This window comes from Pelmatolapia mariae, linkage group LG6 (genome assembly GCF_036321145.2).
Source record: "Pelmatolapia mariae isolate MD_Pm_ZW linkage group LG6, Pm_UMD_F_2, whole genome shotgun sequence".
In the NCBI taxonomy this organism is placed as follows: domain Eukaryota; kingdom Metazoa; phylum Chordata; class Actinopteri; order Cichliformes; family Cichlidae; genus Pelmatolapia; species Pelmatolapia mariae.
In genome coordinates, this window is record NC_086232.1 from 27,164,853 (window position 1) to 27,180,414 (window position 15,562).

General features: G+C 40.2%; 2 protein-coding genes across 2 annotated transcripts; one reads left to right on the plus strand and one right to left on the minus strand.

Annotated features, from left to right (window-relative positions):
• The first annotated feature begins 569 nt into the window (after positions 1 to 569).
• On the plus strand, positions 570 to 3,145 carry cdkn2d (cyclin-dependent kinase inhibitor 2D (p19, inhibits CDK4)). Its single transcript, XM_063475332.1, has 3 exons — positions 570 to 739; positions 1,111 to 1,269; positions 2,210 to 3,145. The coding sequence occupies exons 2-3, from the start codon at positions 1,129 to 1,131 to the stop codon at positions 2,561 to 2,563; spliced, it is 495 nt and encodes a 164-aa protein (XP_063331402.1). The 5' UTR covers positions 570 to 739; positions 1,111 to 1,128; the 3' UTR covers positions 2,564 to 3,145.
• Positions 3,146 to 8,706: 5,561 nt separating this feature from the next.
• On the minus strand, positions 8,707 to 13,262 carry si:zfos-323e3.4 (volume-regulated anion channel subunit LRRC8C). Its single transcript, XM_063476445.1, has 2 exons — positions 13,122 to 13,262; positions 8,707 to 10,989 (listed from the first exon to the last, which is right to left on the minus strand). The coding sequence occupies exons 1-2, from the start codon at positions 13,260 to 13,262 to the stop codon at positions 8,707 to 8,709; spliced, it is 2,424 nt and encodes an 807-aa protein (XP_063332515.1).
• Between the last annotated feature and the right edge of the window lie 2,300 nt (positions 13,263 to 15,562).

Here is a 15,562-nt window from a genome sequence, read left to right on the forward strand (position 1 = left end):
GAGCATAAATGATCACTTTAACTAGACTGAAAGAATGTCTTTAAATTTTCACCTGCTCTGTGTAACATTGATCTTGTGTGTTGTTTTGTTTTTTAAAATCTGTGTGCAATTTGATTGTGATGTTCTATTGTGTGAGCACTGCAAATTATTTAATTATTAAATTAATAAAATGATTCACTTAGAACAGTTTGTAATCATTAACCTTTGTGTTAATGAAAAACGTTGTCTTTCTCTTGACTTTTCAACACCACACAAGGTGGATTTTGCCATCGCTTTGTGCAATCACAGTCGCGAAATTCCGCCCAAAATTAAATGCTTACACCCGCCTTTTTCCACACTTGCCTCTGGAGAAATACACCCGAAGGTTAGAAATCTGAATGAACTGCATTTGAAGACCTCAACGTATACGAATCGCCCGCTTTCTTCGCCGTGTTCGCCGATTGGTCAAATGCTCCTGTTACCACAGTGACAGCGTAGTAACAGAGTTGTAACTCCTCCCGATTTACCATATATGGAAGCGCAACACCCTCTTGGCGAGCTGCGATTGGCCAGCGTATGTTCTCCCCAATGTTTGTAAATTGTAGTCTGGAGACACCGCTGTATAGCGCTCAGCGCGCAAATGTATTTTGTAATGTTGATAAACGTATGTTGTTTTAATTACTTTTAAAAATTACTGGTTCGTGGAGACAGCGGGGTCGAAAATCTTGGCGACGCGTTGGATATTGTGGAAGTAAACCAGGTAGCTTGAAAGCGCTTTCGTTTTGTTTTTTTTAGCTCTCTTTTTAACGTTAGCTGTTAGCCGAGAGGCTAGTTGTTTGTGTCTTTCAGTTGACTTGCCTCTGGCGGTAGAGCTTATATTTGTGTTGTTCAGCAGTACGCTTTGTTAAAGCGGCCGGCAGAACTCCGAATAGTAAGCACGGAGTCAAATAACATGGCGTCAGCGGGGAACTACGGCTTACGTTAGCCGGATGCTGTAGTAACGTTAGCTGTAGGCGACAATAACCTGCCAGCCTCACTTTGTTTTTTTTCCTCTTATCGTGTTTGTTTTGCGTTCTCGGGGAGCTCGTGGTTGAGCTTCCTCGTAACTGTGGTACGTCTCTCTCCGAGCAGGCAGGAAGGCAGACTATAATGGTCCTTAGTCAGATGGATGCCGGCAAAGCTCTGACGGCGGCAGCAGCCAAAGGGAACACCAGCGAGGTGCAGAGGATCCTGGAGGAATGCAGAGTGCATCCTGATACTCCAAATGAGTTTAGCAGGACTGCCCTACAGGTGAGGATCAATTCAAGTGTTCACGTGAGATCTATAAACATATACAGAAGTATTAACAGCCCAGATTTCATTCGGTGGACAAACATAGTTCATCCTACGGTCTCAGAATAATCTCCTTCTCTTTTGTAACGATGGCCTGCGGAAAAATAACCAGCCGTTTCTCTCGAATATGCTTGTAGCGCCATGTTTTTAATGTTAGAATAAAGCGTCCGAGTCACGGTGTCTGTAAAGACAGTAAAATTATAAATTATTTAACTTAAAGCGAAAGCTTCTGTCCCCACTCCCGTTTAGTTATATGGCCTGTATTTAGCGTTATAGTCATGTTATAAACAGCAATGAATAAGAGTGATGCCTCACACTGGAGTCCACCTATGTCCTCAACATTTATAGAGTGACCCCGAACAGGGATGTCGCCAGCAGTTATTGTGTTTATTATTTAATTCACTGTTGAAATTTAGTGAAAAAAAGTGTCCCTCAAAATTTCTCTAAACTCAGGGTGATGAAACTCCGAGTTTGAGATATTTCATATATAATAAAATATATTAAAAATCCCTCCAAATTTCAGAAGTGGAACTAAAAAGCTGTTTGATATTTATGCTTTATAACTGACTTCAAGTATTATTTAAGTGCAATAGTTAACATTAACTCATTTTCTTCTTAAATCCCCCCCCCCAAAAAAAAAAACAACAAAAAAAAGAAAACACTAGATGAATGCAACACACTGGTGTAAAATTTAATGTAGGGCTGTTGTATTGACATGATTTGTTTTTCCTGCATAGATGTACTAAAGGCCTAACTCTTCCTACTTTGTTTGCTTGTGTTTATTACATTGAAAAAGGATCCGGCTTGATGCAAGACTGTTAAAAAACTCTCAGGGTTACACACTGGTGTTGAATTTGAGAGTGCACTCTCCTCACCTCTCCTCTAATGTCTTCAACAGGTGATGATGATGGGGAACTCCAAGATTGCCAGTCTGTTGTTAGAAAAAGGAGCCAACCCCAACGTCCAGGACAGGCACGGGATAACGCCTGTCCACGACGCAGCTCGAACAGGCTTCCTTGATACCGTGGAGGTTCTGGTGGAGTACGGCGCCTCAGTAAACATCCCGGACAGGAATGGCGCACTCCCTATCCACATCGCCATCCGGGAAGGCCACCGGGATGTTGTGAAGTATTTGGCGCCACGGTCCAACCTTAAACACGCCAATGTCAGCGGACAGACAGCGGTAGACGTGGCCCGAGCTTCATGCGTGCCCGATATGATTGACTTGCTTTTTTCGCACATTCATAGTTAGCCTGAAAAGTGGGTGTATTTTGCCTAACCCTAACCTCACACTTTGTTTCGCTTCAGTCCTGGTAACTTGATTTTTGTTGCTGTGTAAAGGATTTTTCTTTTCTTTTGTTAACAGTGGCTCAGCATTATTATGTGACAGGACATATTGTCTTGGCAGCTTATTTTCAGTGGATGGGTGGCTATATACTGTAGACACCTCTTTTGCACAGTGCAATTTAGGCACCTTATATGAACATATACATATATATCTGTTTTCCCTATGAATTGGGAGTGCACATTTGTAGATAGTCCCCCCGCCCCCAGTGTTTTCTAATTATTTCCTTTGTGTAAGAATTGTAACAGTTGTATGTTGTTGTTTTTTTAATTTACAAAACTTGACATTGTGCACCCTGATTGCTTTGCATAGTTGTGTTTCTATTAATTAGATGTACTTAGAGTTTGGATTTACTCCTATTTATTGTTAAAATAGGACTGAATATTCCTCTTTGTAAATAGCAACCCTTATTGTGATTTGTTGAAATGTTATTTATATAAATACTTTTAAAATCTAAGTGAGATTATTCACTTCACTATTTGAAGAAGAAAGCACAAAATAAAGTGTTGAACTTGAAGTTTTGCTGTCTTGTCATTTTGATTTGGATTCTGTAATTGGCTAGTAAGAGCTACTGCTCTTGGGTTTCTGCTCACTGGGATCACTCAGGTCATCTCAGCTTTTTTGTGTGTGTGTGAATTTAGGGTGTCATAACAAAAGGCTAAAAAGGAAGTGATTTACTTTTATTTTAATTTCTGGGCTTTAGTGGCCATTGGTCAGAACTGGCCTGGTGGGGTACAATCTGGACCACTGGATGCTGGGTAAATTGTTAAAAATTACAGAGTAGGAGTTTTCACCAAAGAGCCATGCTGACCTGGTTCATTGAGTTTGATTGAAACATTTTTTTAATGATAGAAAGTTGAAAAACTGAGAAATTCTGGTGTAAGTAAATTTATTTTTTGTTCTTAGGCTAGATTTATTACAGGTTTAATGTTTTAAGGAAGTACTTACTTACACTTTGTTTGTTTTTTTTAATAGGTTATGGTGCAATGATTTTAGTGTTAAAATGAGATTGAACTGCATGTGACCTATAAGTTTGACACTCCTGATGTAGAGAATGAAAGGGATGGGGGGGGGGAGTAAATAATCAAGGTTGCAAGAGGATTAAAATGAATATTTTTACTTTTGTTCAGTAAAATAGGAATAAAAAAACACTTGGAAGTGGACTGGCATTTACGTAGTGCATTCCCCACGCCAAATGCTTTACACTATAAAGACACATTCATCAGCATATTCATATCAAACGTTTATTCTACCCACTATCTATTGCACATCCACATGAACTTAAAATCAACAGTTATAATCGCCAAGATATGTGTGTTTTCGGACTGTGGAAGGAAACTGGAGCGCCCGGGGAAAACCCACACAAGCACAGAAAAAACATGCAAACTACACATCAGGCCTCAGGAAGGTTCACATCCAGAAGCTTTTTTTTTTTTTTCTCCTGTGAGCCAAAACTGCTAACCGCTGCATCAACACACCACCTACTTGTCGCTGGAACATAAGAGTCCACAGATAATCTTTTCTTCACTATCTCAAAATTCCCAGCTCTGTCCATGACTCCCGATGCTTTTCATGTTTTTAAAATCCTCCAAAACCCCCCCCCAAAAAATAGATTAACACAACTGAAAGAGGAATTTAATCAATCATTGTGTGCTTTTCTTTGCATCTTTTCATGCAGTCTTAACCGCCCAGACGTCCTTATGGTGATCCACCAAGGGCATTTGCAATAACTCCACGCTGGAATGTACAGCGCGGTGAAAAGTCTCACAAAGGTCACAAAGATAGCTGAACTGAAACTAGAAATGAATGAGAGCCCTGTTTTGTTGGAGCTTGTAGGTAACAGTGGCACAGTTTGCTGATGTTTGTGCTCAGGGCTCTCGTGGTACAATGGGTATTTTGTTTGCTTGTGTGCTGCTGGCCAACTTTACTTGCCAAGAAAGGAGATACAGTTCAACTGCTGTGCTCACAGCTCACTATGCAGACATCTATGATGTCACAGAACAATCACACACATCTTACTGTGTGTTTAATGAACATTTCTTGCACTAACAGCATATCACAGAAATATATTCGGGTGTTATTCAACTTATGGAAAAAAAATCAAAATTTTTTCAATAGAAAACACACAAATTTCCATTTGAATGAAATAAAAAACAAACCAAGTGCTGTGCTTTAGAACAGCTGATAATATCTGCCTACTTTTAAATGCTGATCTTTTCATCTTCAAGGAATATTTTAACATTAAATGAATGTGATGTTTATTCAGCAGCGCTAATCCAGACTCAGAATCTGATGTTTGAGTAAAGTCTACTGGAGCAATTCTGCTCAAAATGCTGTCTTTCCCCACCCATATTTTCCCAGATAGTTTAGCAACTTTCCGCTCAGAGGTCTGCTTCGTCACCACGCCCTTAAATTGTGTAATAGATATTTAAGTATATTTTCTCACCCTAACAGATAAATCAGTCACAAAACCGGGATGGTTAAATATACAGCCCAGCCACTAGGTAGAGCTCAGCGACTTCACTGACTGGGTGTGTGGCTGTTACATTCAAGCACTTCCTGAATGTGGCTGGGTTAATCCACAGATTGGGAGAAATATGCAGGTTTACAAGCAGCAGTAACAATAGTGGGAGTAAACAAGAAAACCCTGAATCAGCGTACTGGTGCAGTCACACGCAGATGTGTGTAAATTAAGATGACACAAAGAAAACTATCCCAATGTCTGACCGAACTAACGTAATAACTAAGATTTCGCACTTCTTGTTTTTCTATTCTGCTTGGATTAAAGTGTATTTATTGTTAATACTTGTGTCTTTTTATATTATATTTATATCTCTGTTCATATCTATTTATATCTAAATACATGCACAGTGGATGCTTCGGAGAGCATCGGGGTAAGTATCTTGCCAAAGGATATTTGGTATGCAGACTGGAGCAGTCTCTGTTTCTACACTTCATTTCATACAGTTGCTTTGTTGTCCTGTTGTATATATACTCAATTTTCCTCTGGGATTAATAAAGTTTCTCTGATTTTGATTAAAGAGCGGAGAGGAGCAGTGAGGGGTGGAACAGAGGTTTACAGAGGTTTACCCAAAGTGCTTTAGAGACAGAAACATTTACAGTTCAGGCTTCCAAAAAACACAGTTTTAAAACAAAGGGTGATTTTGTGGTTGTTAAAATGTGTTCAGAATTTGCAAACTGATGGTGATTCATCTCATAAATCATGAAACACTGCTCTCCTCTATATAAACTGCCTTCATAGGTTAAAAGTGTTGATATCAGTATTGATATCGGCAATACCAGCCCTGTATTTACTTGGTATTGAATCGATACCAAACGACTGCCCCTGACCTCTGTTACCGCTGTGGTGATTATGTTGCCAAGAAAATAAATCTGCATATTTAACTTGCAGTTTGATCATTTGTTTAAAACATGTGGTTATCAAACATCTGAATTTACTCTTCGCATTTTAGAATTTTGGTCCAACAAAACAAGATATTTGGTGAAATGAACTGGAGCACTTTGGTTTTGTAACACCGCTTTATTCAGATCTAGACCAAACTGTTTATTAGAATAATATTAGTTGGTTGCAGATCTCTAATCTCTTTCATTTACGAAATGTAATAGAGCTTAAAATCATTTAGGGATTAATTTCATCTTAAAAAAAATGCTCTCGTGCTCATGAAAGGAGGAGCTACCCATGTGTGCAATTTTTACTAGACTGTAAGATGTGGAGGGCTGTAAATCAAGTGCTTCCTTCATTTTTTTTTCATTTGAAACTGTTATTCCCTCTGGATTGTTTGGCCTTTGGCATTTGGTGAGATTCCAAACGATGAGTCACTGGAAGCTGTTACACGCTCTGCTGTGCTTCTCACTTCATCAAGCAGCACGAAATCACAGCCTGCAGGAACTGAATGTGAACCTTTACCAGAAACACACATAGCTGAGACACCCAATAATCCAATTTTACAAAAGTAAACACCAAGCCCAACCGGCGGCTCTCTGCACACTCCTCACAACCCAAAGCAACAACCGTCTTGGAGACATTACATTGCTATTTTTTCCAGTCAATTATTAGTCACATTTAGTTGAAGCTGGTGACAAACTTGACTGCTACTTTAACTGAGACTTAACCCTTTCATGCATGAATTATGAAAATCCTCATTCAGGATTTTTTTCTTAAGTATTTTTATTCATTTTTAGGCATGAAAAAAAAGATTTTTGGACTTCGTTTTTTTAAACATGTACTTTTCAAAGAGTTTTTTACATGTCCACTTAGGTGGACAACTGATGTGTATGGACTGACACATCATTGTCCAATGTAGTGATTTATGTGCATACCATCAACACTGACACAAATACAAGAAAACAGCCTTTGAATAGCTGTCCACTGTAGTGACCACTATGCGTGAAAGGGTTAAAGAAATAGAGAAATGATTAACAAATCCCTTACTTCCTACTGTGCAACTTATTTCCCTTCATAACAAGTGCTAAATTCTCCCTAAAACATCTCAATTCCTTAATGTGACAGAAAATAGCACACACAGTAATCCTTGAATCAAGGGCAAGTGAGTGTGCTGATCGACATGAACATATTAAGAAGTCACACAAGCCAGAACATGACCGACTGCAGTTCATATGGACAGTGGAAGCTGTTGCCAAGAAGCACCGGTTTTATGTGCGTCTGAACATGAGATGTGAATGGAGGAAACAATGGTGAAGGAAAAGTGCAGAATCCATGCATCTAAAGATTTGTATAAAGGATGTTTGAAATTTTTTAAAAAGAAAGAAAAACAAGATTTCAAGTAAAAATATATCCAGCTTAAAGCATTTAAACAGATCAGCCTAGTCATCCAAGTTAGCAAGTTTCCGTAGTTGCATATTACGTGCCACAGCTTTTTAAAATTCTGCTGCCTGGACATCACCTCCAATTATCACCTGCACTATGCTGAAACATTAGTGGAAACAGCAGCCATTACCGCTGGCACTCACATCATGCACAGTCAATGTTGCAGAGAGTGAACCTTTACCTTATTCATACCACCCCAGTATGAATTCATTCACTTCTCCATTTGACTGAATGTGTAAACAGAGATATGAACACCTTTTATCCAGCTACTGAAAGGCTTTTTCTCCCTCCACGTGTTCTGAAACTGAAACGGAGCGACATGAACCACCACACAGTAAGAAATGCATATTCACGCTGTGTAAACCCGTCAAGCAGGATACAGTTCAAAAGTCTTTACTAAACAAACGGAGGTGCAGTCCCAAAACATTTGAAGGTTACGGCTTGTTCGCTGTTTTATTTCTGTAAAGTACTTATAGCTCTTATTTCATCCCCACATACAGTATTAGTAATCTGATCTTGAATTACAACACTTTTTTTGCTCTGCTTTACATTTCTGTGTCATCTACTGAAGTAAAAATCAAGTTTTGTAAAAATTTAATGTAGATGTGTTTTTACACATTTTAACTTAATAAAATATAATTTTACCAAAAAAAGATGCTATTTTCAGGACAACACATAAAAACATTTTCAAATGTGAAAATCAAAAAATATGAATCATTTTGTTATGACTGCTTTTAAATAGAGTCTTTAAATCTTTTTTTAATGGATATGCAAAACCGGGACAATTAGGATTTCCACACTTGTCCACAGATGTGTTTTCCCTACTAGAAATACACTGTGTGGTTTAAGCTGCCTGGAGAAAGCGTGCGGGAGGCAGCCTTCACGATGTCCACTTAATGCATGCAGTTTGCATATGGCACAATTTGACATCACATGGACTTTGTGCTAGGCACCTGGTAGATTAAAGACCGTCTGATCCAGCTGTGTTAGACCTTTGTGTTCTCACAAGCACCTCTTTAGGTCAGCCCTATGAAAGTCTACAGCTTTAGAGTTACTGGTTCTCTTTTAGTGGTCAGCTGTGGTTTGGGTTTTCCTTTTCCTTCTCTCTCAAAAATATTCGGGTCAATAATGTTTTTTCAAGCTTACCCACCACTCTTCAATTAGAAAACACAAGTATGTGACGAACCTCAGCTCCACACACTCAGCTTTTATTTAACTTGCTTCTTACATCTGATGGCAGTTGATCCAGCAGGTTATCTTCTACTATCAGCCCACTCAGCAGGCGACAGTCCCCTATCTCCTGAGGTAAGTACTCCAGACGGTTTCCTTTAACATCCAGCCGGACCAGCTGGGCAAGGTTGGCTACTTTTGAGCTGAGGTGTGAAAGGCGGTTGTTACCAAGAATCAGTGTTTTTAGCCTTTTACAGGAGAACAGCTCTTCTGGCACTGTCTCTAAGGAGTTGAAAGCTGCGGAAAAGAACTGCAGGCTCTGCAGGATGTTCACTTCAGAAGGGAGAGAGGTGAGTTGATTGTGAGAGATGTCGAGGTGCCGGAGTTTGGTGCAGTAGAAGAGCCGAGAGGGAAGCTTTCCTAGCTTGTTCCAGCTAATGTCCAGTGTCTCCAAGGTATGCAGCTTAGCTATATGTTCAGGGATGTATGAGATTTTATTGTGCCATAGCCGAAGTGTCACTAAATGCCTGCAGTGCTGTAAGCTCAGGATCTCCTCCACAGTAGTGAGTTTGTTTTCCTTCAGGTCCAGCTCCTGCAGATTGCTCAGGCTGAAGACAGCACTTGGGATCCGCTCCAACTCACAGCCCACTAATTCCAGTGAAACTAAGTTGGTTAACTTCTTCAGGATGCTTAAAGCCTGGACCCTGACACTTTCATTGTAGATACGCAAGCGCTGCAACTGGAACGCAACATCTGCTATGCTGGAGGGGATCTTTGTAAGTTTGGAGCGAAAAGTGAGGACCCTCAAAGCTCTAAGCTCTTTAAAGGAATCCAGAATGGGACTTTTGGACACCTCGTTGGTTAAAGGACCTTCCAGGTGGAGCTCTTCCAGGCAGTGTAAGGTGTACATCCACACAGGAACCTCTTCGAAATGCTCAAAGGTTAGATATAGAATCTTTAAATGTTCTCTCAGGTGGTTAAGGGCAGCAACTTGGAGCTTTGCGGGGCAGTAGACCATTGATAACTCCTGGAGAGACTCTAGCTTTGCTATACTAGCCGGTATGGTGACATTCTTCATCTGCTCGAGTTTGAGTGATTCCAGTTCGGGAATCTCAAAAACGGTTTCTGGAAGCCCCGGTAACATTAACAGGTGTAGCTCCAGACGGTTTCTGGTGTTCCTGGCTAGACGCGTGCGCAACTTTTTGTCAGTCCACTCGTAGTTTAGATTAAGCTGATGGAGGCGGCTTTCACTGACTTCAGAAAGAAAGACAGCAAACCTTTTAGAATAAAGAGCATCATATTGGTCCACAAGATGCAGGAGGAAGGCAAAATCATTCTTCACATCAGGTATGTCATTAATTCCGGTCTCCAGTCTGACCTGCTCAAAGTAGTACTCCTTTAGAGGTCGATGGAAAAGCCAGTAGAGGGTATAGATACGCAGAAGTCCAAATACGGCCACAAAGGAGATATAGCAGTAAGCAAGCTTGGAGAAAAGATGTGCTTTGTTGTGGTTACAGCAATAGATATCAAAACCAGTCAGCTCAGGTGGAACCAAACACTGCACAACTATCTCAATGTTAGGTACCAGCAATGCGGTGTAAATAATAATCAAAAGAAAATGGATGACCTTTACTGAAGTTTGCAGCACGTACATGTGGTACAAAATGTCTTTTTCCTCCACATGAGTTCGGAGCTTCTTCACCTTTTCAAATAGAGCTTTGGCTTGCTCTCCTTCCTTCTTATCCAACAAAGAGGGGGTAGACTTCGGTTCTGCACTTCTCTTTTCTTGATTAGACTTAACAGAGCAGGAGCGAAGGAGGCCCACAGTCTCCTCCTCATCGATTTGTCCTTCTGTGGAGCCTTTAGTCATAGTGTTCCTCCTCCAGTTGACTAGCTTCTCCTCGCCTCTTTCCTCAGAAACTTCACTCAGGGCTCTTGTGGTCCAGGGTGAGTCAAAGCACTTGTCAAGAATGTTGACAAAGAGATCAATTTTAGAAGATGTCCCAGGAAACTTGAACCAGAAGCTGCTTGTTACCATGAAGATTATGGTGTGGATAACCACGAGGTACGGAAAGTACTTTGCATACCAGTGAACAGACCTCTCATAGCAATAGTTGTTGACAAACACGTATTGATGAATGTCCAGATTGTTCTTCCGCCCAAACACCTCCACTATGATGGGGCTCGCCGGGGTCACCAGTGTGTGCTGCAACTTCTCATTGTCCCCATAACTGCTGATGTTGCTGCAGTCAATTGCTTTTGGTGTTGGACTGGTGAAGTGGCTTGGCAGGCATGCAATCTTGTCTTGGGTGAGCTATAAAAAAAAAAAAAAGAACACAATAATATTGTGATAAAAACAAAGCCCAGTTCACTTGTTGGTACTCAAGTATTTCTGACTGGAGAACAGCAAGGCCTCTCCTTTTTACTGTAAACAAATCAGCTCGTTCTCACTCTCAGGCGTAATATAGTCACGATTTGTCAAATCCCGAGGCGTTCCTGAGGAATGCGAAAGGTGACCTTCCGCGTTCTTATGCTACGTGCTGGGTTATGGATGAAATCTAGTAGAATGATGCTCCCGCGGTAATAAACGTTCCAGCCATGTATTCCAGCCCTAACCCTAACTCTATCCCTAACCTCAACCAGCATGTTAGATAGTGTTTTCCAAAGCGATTTAAGTAAAACGAACGTACACGTGTAGATTCATTCCAAACGGTTCTCGTTTCCTCATTTTTCTGATCCCGGAAGTGTAATATACTGACAATTTATCACCTAGCGTAAAATGTTACGCTTTGGGAGTGATGAACTAACAGGTGGCACCTTGCGGGTAAAGCCTAAATACACAAGCTAAAAACTGCAGATGATAAAATCAGATAGGGGTTTAAAAATATACGAAATCCTCCACCCTTTGATGCGTCATCAAACAGACTAACAACAATCAGAAAGAGGCTTATACTTTCCAAGCCATGACATCAGACATGACACTACTTGGAGGAATGATCCATTCCACCTCTTCAGTAAGACACTAAGCACCAGTGTTTCAGAGTAAAAATCACGATTAACACGCTGCTGTAGGAAAGCAAGAAAAATCCATCACCAAAGCAGATTGTTTCTGCTTTGGTGATGGATTCCACTGTAGTGGAATATTTTCTTTATTGTTTTTAATCAACTAGATTTTGTGCTGCTGCAGAGGTTAATGAGCACAGCGTGTCTAACAGCACTAAGTGAAAGGGAGATTTAATTCTGCCATTTCTACTTCTACATTTAATTGGATCACCTATGTCTGAAGAAGAAATCACAACACTAAAATCCACAATTAGAAAGTGCTTCGCAGTTTGGATAAAAAGAGATTAAAGAATAAAAGTACATATTTATACTTACAAACACACAGTCTTTCATTCATTCCTACATACACACTTATGTATACACATATGAGAAGAACAAAAGGCCAAAGATAATTAATGGCTTTAGTTATGGCCTTTTGTTATGAGTATTGGCTAGTTTATTGTTAGCAGCCTAGCTGCTGTATTCTAGGCCAATGGAAGACGGGTTAAAGCAGACTCAGAAATGCATGTGAAAAGTGAGTTAGTTATAATCGAGATGGCAGAAAATTAAAGTATGTACAAAAATTTCTTCATTACTGGTAGATTTTTGAGATATTTCGTAAATGAAATAAACCAGACTGGATAAACTTTGAGTTGTGAAATCTTTGGTCAAAAATAGCAGATGATTTAATAGTTTTAATTTAAAATTAAATGTGTGTGTTATACCATTCTTGTAAAGCTGGTGGTTATATGTTTAATTGCTTGGTTGCAATCCATAATTACTTTATAAATGTTACACTGACAGAAGGAATAAATAATAAATATTCTAATGAGTGTCAGACTATAGAGAACCCCTTTGGTCCCTGAATTATTTCCACACATTCAGTTTCGCCAAACAGACTGTGTAGATGGTGCAGCAACTCAGACAGGTTTGTGACCAATTCTTTTCATGAATGCGTCCCCCGTAATGCCCCTTTGTTGTTGGTGTCTACGCTTAAACAACAATTTAGTACAATTAGAGGAATAAACTGATGCTTCTGCTCTGAAAAATGCAACAGTTAGGAAATCTACAGTAAACAAGTTGTGAAATTTGTATGTTATTATATCTGATTAGCGCTGACTACACTGTAGTCCCTTTGCTTTACTTTGGTGCTATTTTAATGTGACACAGAAATGATATTCATGTGATGAGAGACACACATTAAGCAGCCAGTTTGTGATCTGAATGTGCACAAAGTGGGTCAGGAGAAACAAGTTCGTTCAGCTGTAGTGCATGCATTTTTGCATGACTGGGTGGCCAGATAATGCAGGAATTATCATGGCATCTACAATGAGACAGACAAGGTCAGCGATGACTTAGTTTCACTTTTTGAAAACTTATGGACACAAAGTGTAGACACCTTACCTGCAAAGTGCATCCAAAGACTCCAATCATGAGCATAGCAATGCACAGATACTCTGTGAAAACATCCCACCATGGTTTCAGGACCCTATACTTCGAGCTGGGCTCTGTGCCGAGGGATCTGAATTCACCCACTGGGATCATCCTGGCTGCTGCTCCACACTGATGAAAGGAGACAAAAGGAAAGGAACGAGTGGATTTGAGCAATGAAGCTGGAACAGGCTTTCAATGCAGAGAAGTCTCCAGAGAAAATACTGTCAAAGGTTTTAAAGTTACATGACACAAAGAACACACATGAGCTTTGGCTGTTTATTGCCCTTTAATGAATGGACGCTCCTCCTGCGCTCAAAGGGGGATTCAAACAGGATGAACTAGTCTGACAACAAAGAGTCTCTCTCTCTCTCTGGAAAGAATGGAAACAATTTTGTGTCATGAAGCCCACCTTAATAGTTACAAACAGAGAAAGAAGTACAGAAGCTCCACTGTTTTATAACAATACTACTGCATCAAGACGCGATAAATAGCCTGTTAATTTGTGATGTGAGCTGTGCGCAAATGTGCACAGGTAACCAAATACAAATCATTGCAGCAGACTTCTGTCTGGCTAATTTCTTCTGAGCATCACTGCTTGTGTTAAATTTGAGGTAAAAGCGGCGTTTCTTGTGGCGTTGTCTTCATTTAACAACGCAGTTAATGAGTGAACTTCCAAAGCTACTTCCTAAATCAAACGAGTATAACCTCGAGAACTTATCTCCCATTAAGTTTCAAGTTTCCACTGAAGTTTGAAATTATCTCAGAAGTTTCGGCCGACAGAGTAAAACAGAAGCAAGCCTCAGCAAGGTGAATTTTACATACCTGCGCGCACACAGGATCCTCTGGTGTCCGGTGGCAGTGGCCAGAGTTTTTTTCATCACTTTCAGAGGCGCTCACCGGTGTGAAGCTCGCGAGAAATCACGCGGCACATCCAAGCGAGGCTTTCAAAATAAAACCACTGTCAGCGAGCATGTTCAACGCATGTGAGCGCTGACTTTACAGAGGCACACTTCAAGTAATCTATACGTAGCTAATGTACTGCAGTTAGTGTATATTTGCGCCCCTAGCAATAATTTAAAATGAGGCTTTGTATTAAATTAACCCATAAGACTCCAGACCCATTTTTACTTTCTGGAAAACTATGAGAGAGTAAATGCTAAAACTTTAACAGGAGCTTTCTTCAATGTGTAGAGGGGCTCATGAGTTAATAGATCAAAGTGTATACGCGGACATTTCTTCACCTATCACAATAGAAGATCCCTGCCCGGTGTTCCGGTCCTAACAATCAACAACCCATAAACCCATCAGAATACAAGCACGTGGTCTGTTATCGTATGACTTTCAAATGATAAGAAGGCATGGTTATCAAATAACGCTCCTGGTCTCACGCAAGACAAAGCAGGAACAGCCTCCTTATTTTTCAGCCACACCTCGATTAATGTTGCGTAACCTTGACATTTTTGTAAAGTCATGCTGTGGTAATATTCGGGAGAAGAAGGGAAGAGAGGAAGTTACCGCAGTGACTTTCTTTCCGACCAAACTGAATCACAAAGTTATCATCCTCCTGTGTTTGACGTGCATTTCTGGTTACAATCTAACGTCGGGTGTTAAGCAAAAAAGTTTAGAGGCCTATTAATTGCTTAAATTTCCATCTGCAATATTTGAAAGATATTGTTTTCTTCCAACAAGAAACTGATGACACAGCTCTATATCTTCACAGATTCTTTTTTAAGTCTGTGTTTTTTAGGCCTGTGTTTGCCAAGTCTTAATACTCTTGTAAGCCCACACAATACTTCTCGGTAGTGTAAACAATGGTCTACCTTATCCACCTGCTGGGTTTAGCCAGGAAATTAGATGTGTTGGGAGGTATCATGGGTGGTCGGTAAATGACATACCTGCTTTTGACTCACTGAAAAACACACTAGAAAGATCTTAAAAATGAGACTTTGCACACTAGTATCTACACTCACACATACTTTATTAGGTGCATCTTGCTCATACTGGGCTGAAGCTCTTTTTGCCATGTCCTAATCCTTCATGGCATAGATTCAAAAACATTACTCAGACATTTGGGTCCTTATTGATCACACCTTCACTGTCAGCTGCACATCCATGATATGAATCTCCAGTTCCACCACATTCCAAACATGCCTTATTAGATTGAGGTCTGGTAACTGCTGAGGCCATCAGAGAATTGCAAACGCATTGTCATTTTCAGGAAACTGGTTTGAGACGATTTAAGCTCAACATCCTACAGGTTATTATATAAGGATTATATAAGGATAATGTCGAAAATGGGTACACTTTGGTCATTAAGAGATGGACATGGTCAGAAGAATGCACGGGTAGAATGTGGAATTTAAATGGTGCTCAGTTGGGGCTCAAAGTATACACTTCACCATCACGAGCAG

Excerpts from the sequence above, each read along its gene's own strand:
- cdkn2d (XM_063475332.1), top strand. The coding sequence starts at position 1,129 with ATGGTCCTTAGTCAGATGGATGCCGGCAAAGCTCTGACGGCGGCAGCA. Across the intron at positions 1,270-2,209 it reads TTAGCAGGACTGCCCTACAG|GTGATGATGATGGGGAACTC; the intron begins GTGAGGATCAAT and ends TGTCTTCAACAG.
- si:zfos-323e3.4 (XM_063476445.1), bottom strand. The coding sequence starts at position 13,262 with ATGATCCCAGTGGGTGAATTCAGATCCCTCGGCACAGAGCCCAGCTCG. Across the intron at positions 10,990-13,121 it reads TCTTTGGATGCACTTTGCAG|CTCACCCAAGACAAGATTGC; the intron begins GTAAGGTGTCTA and ends TTTTTTTTATAG.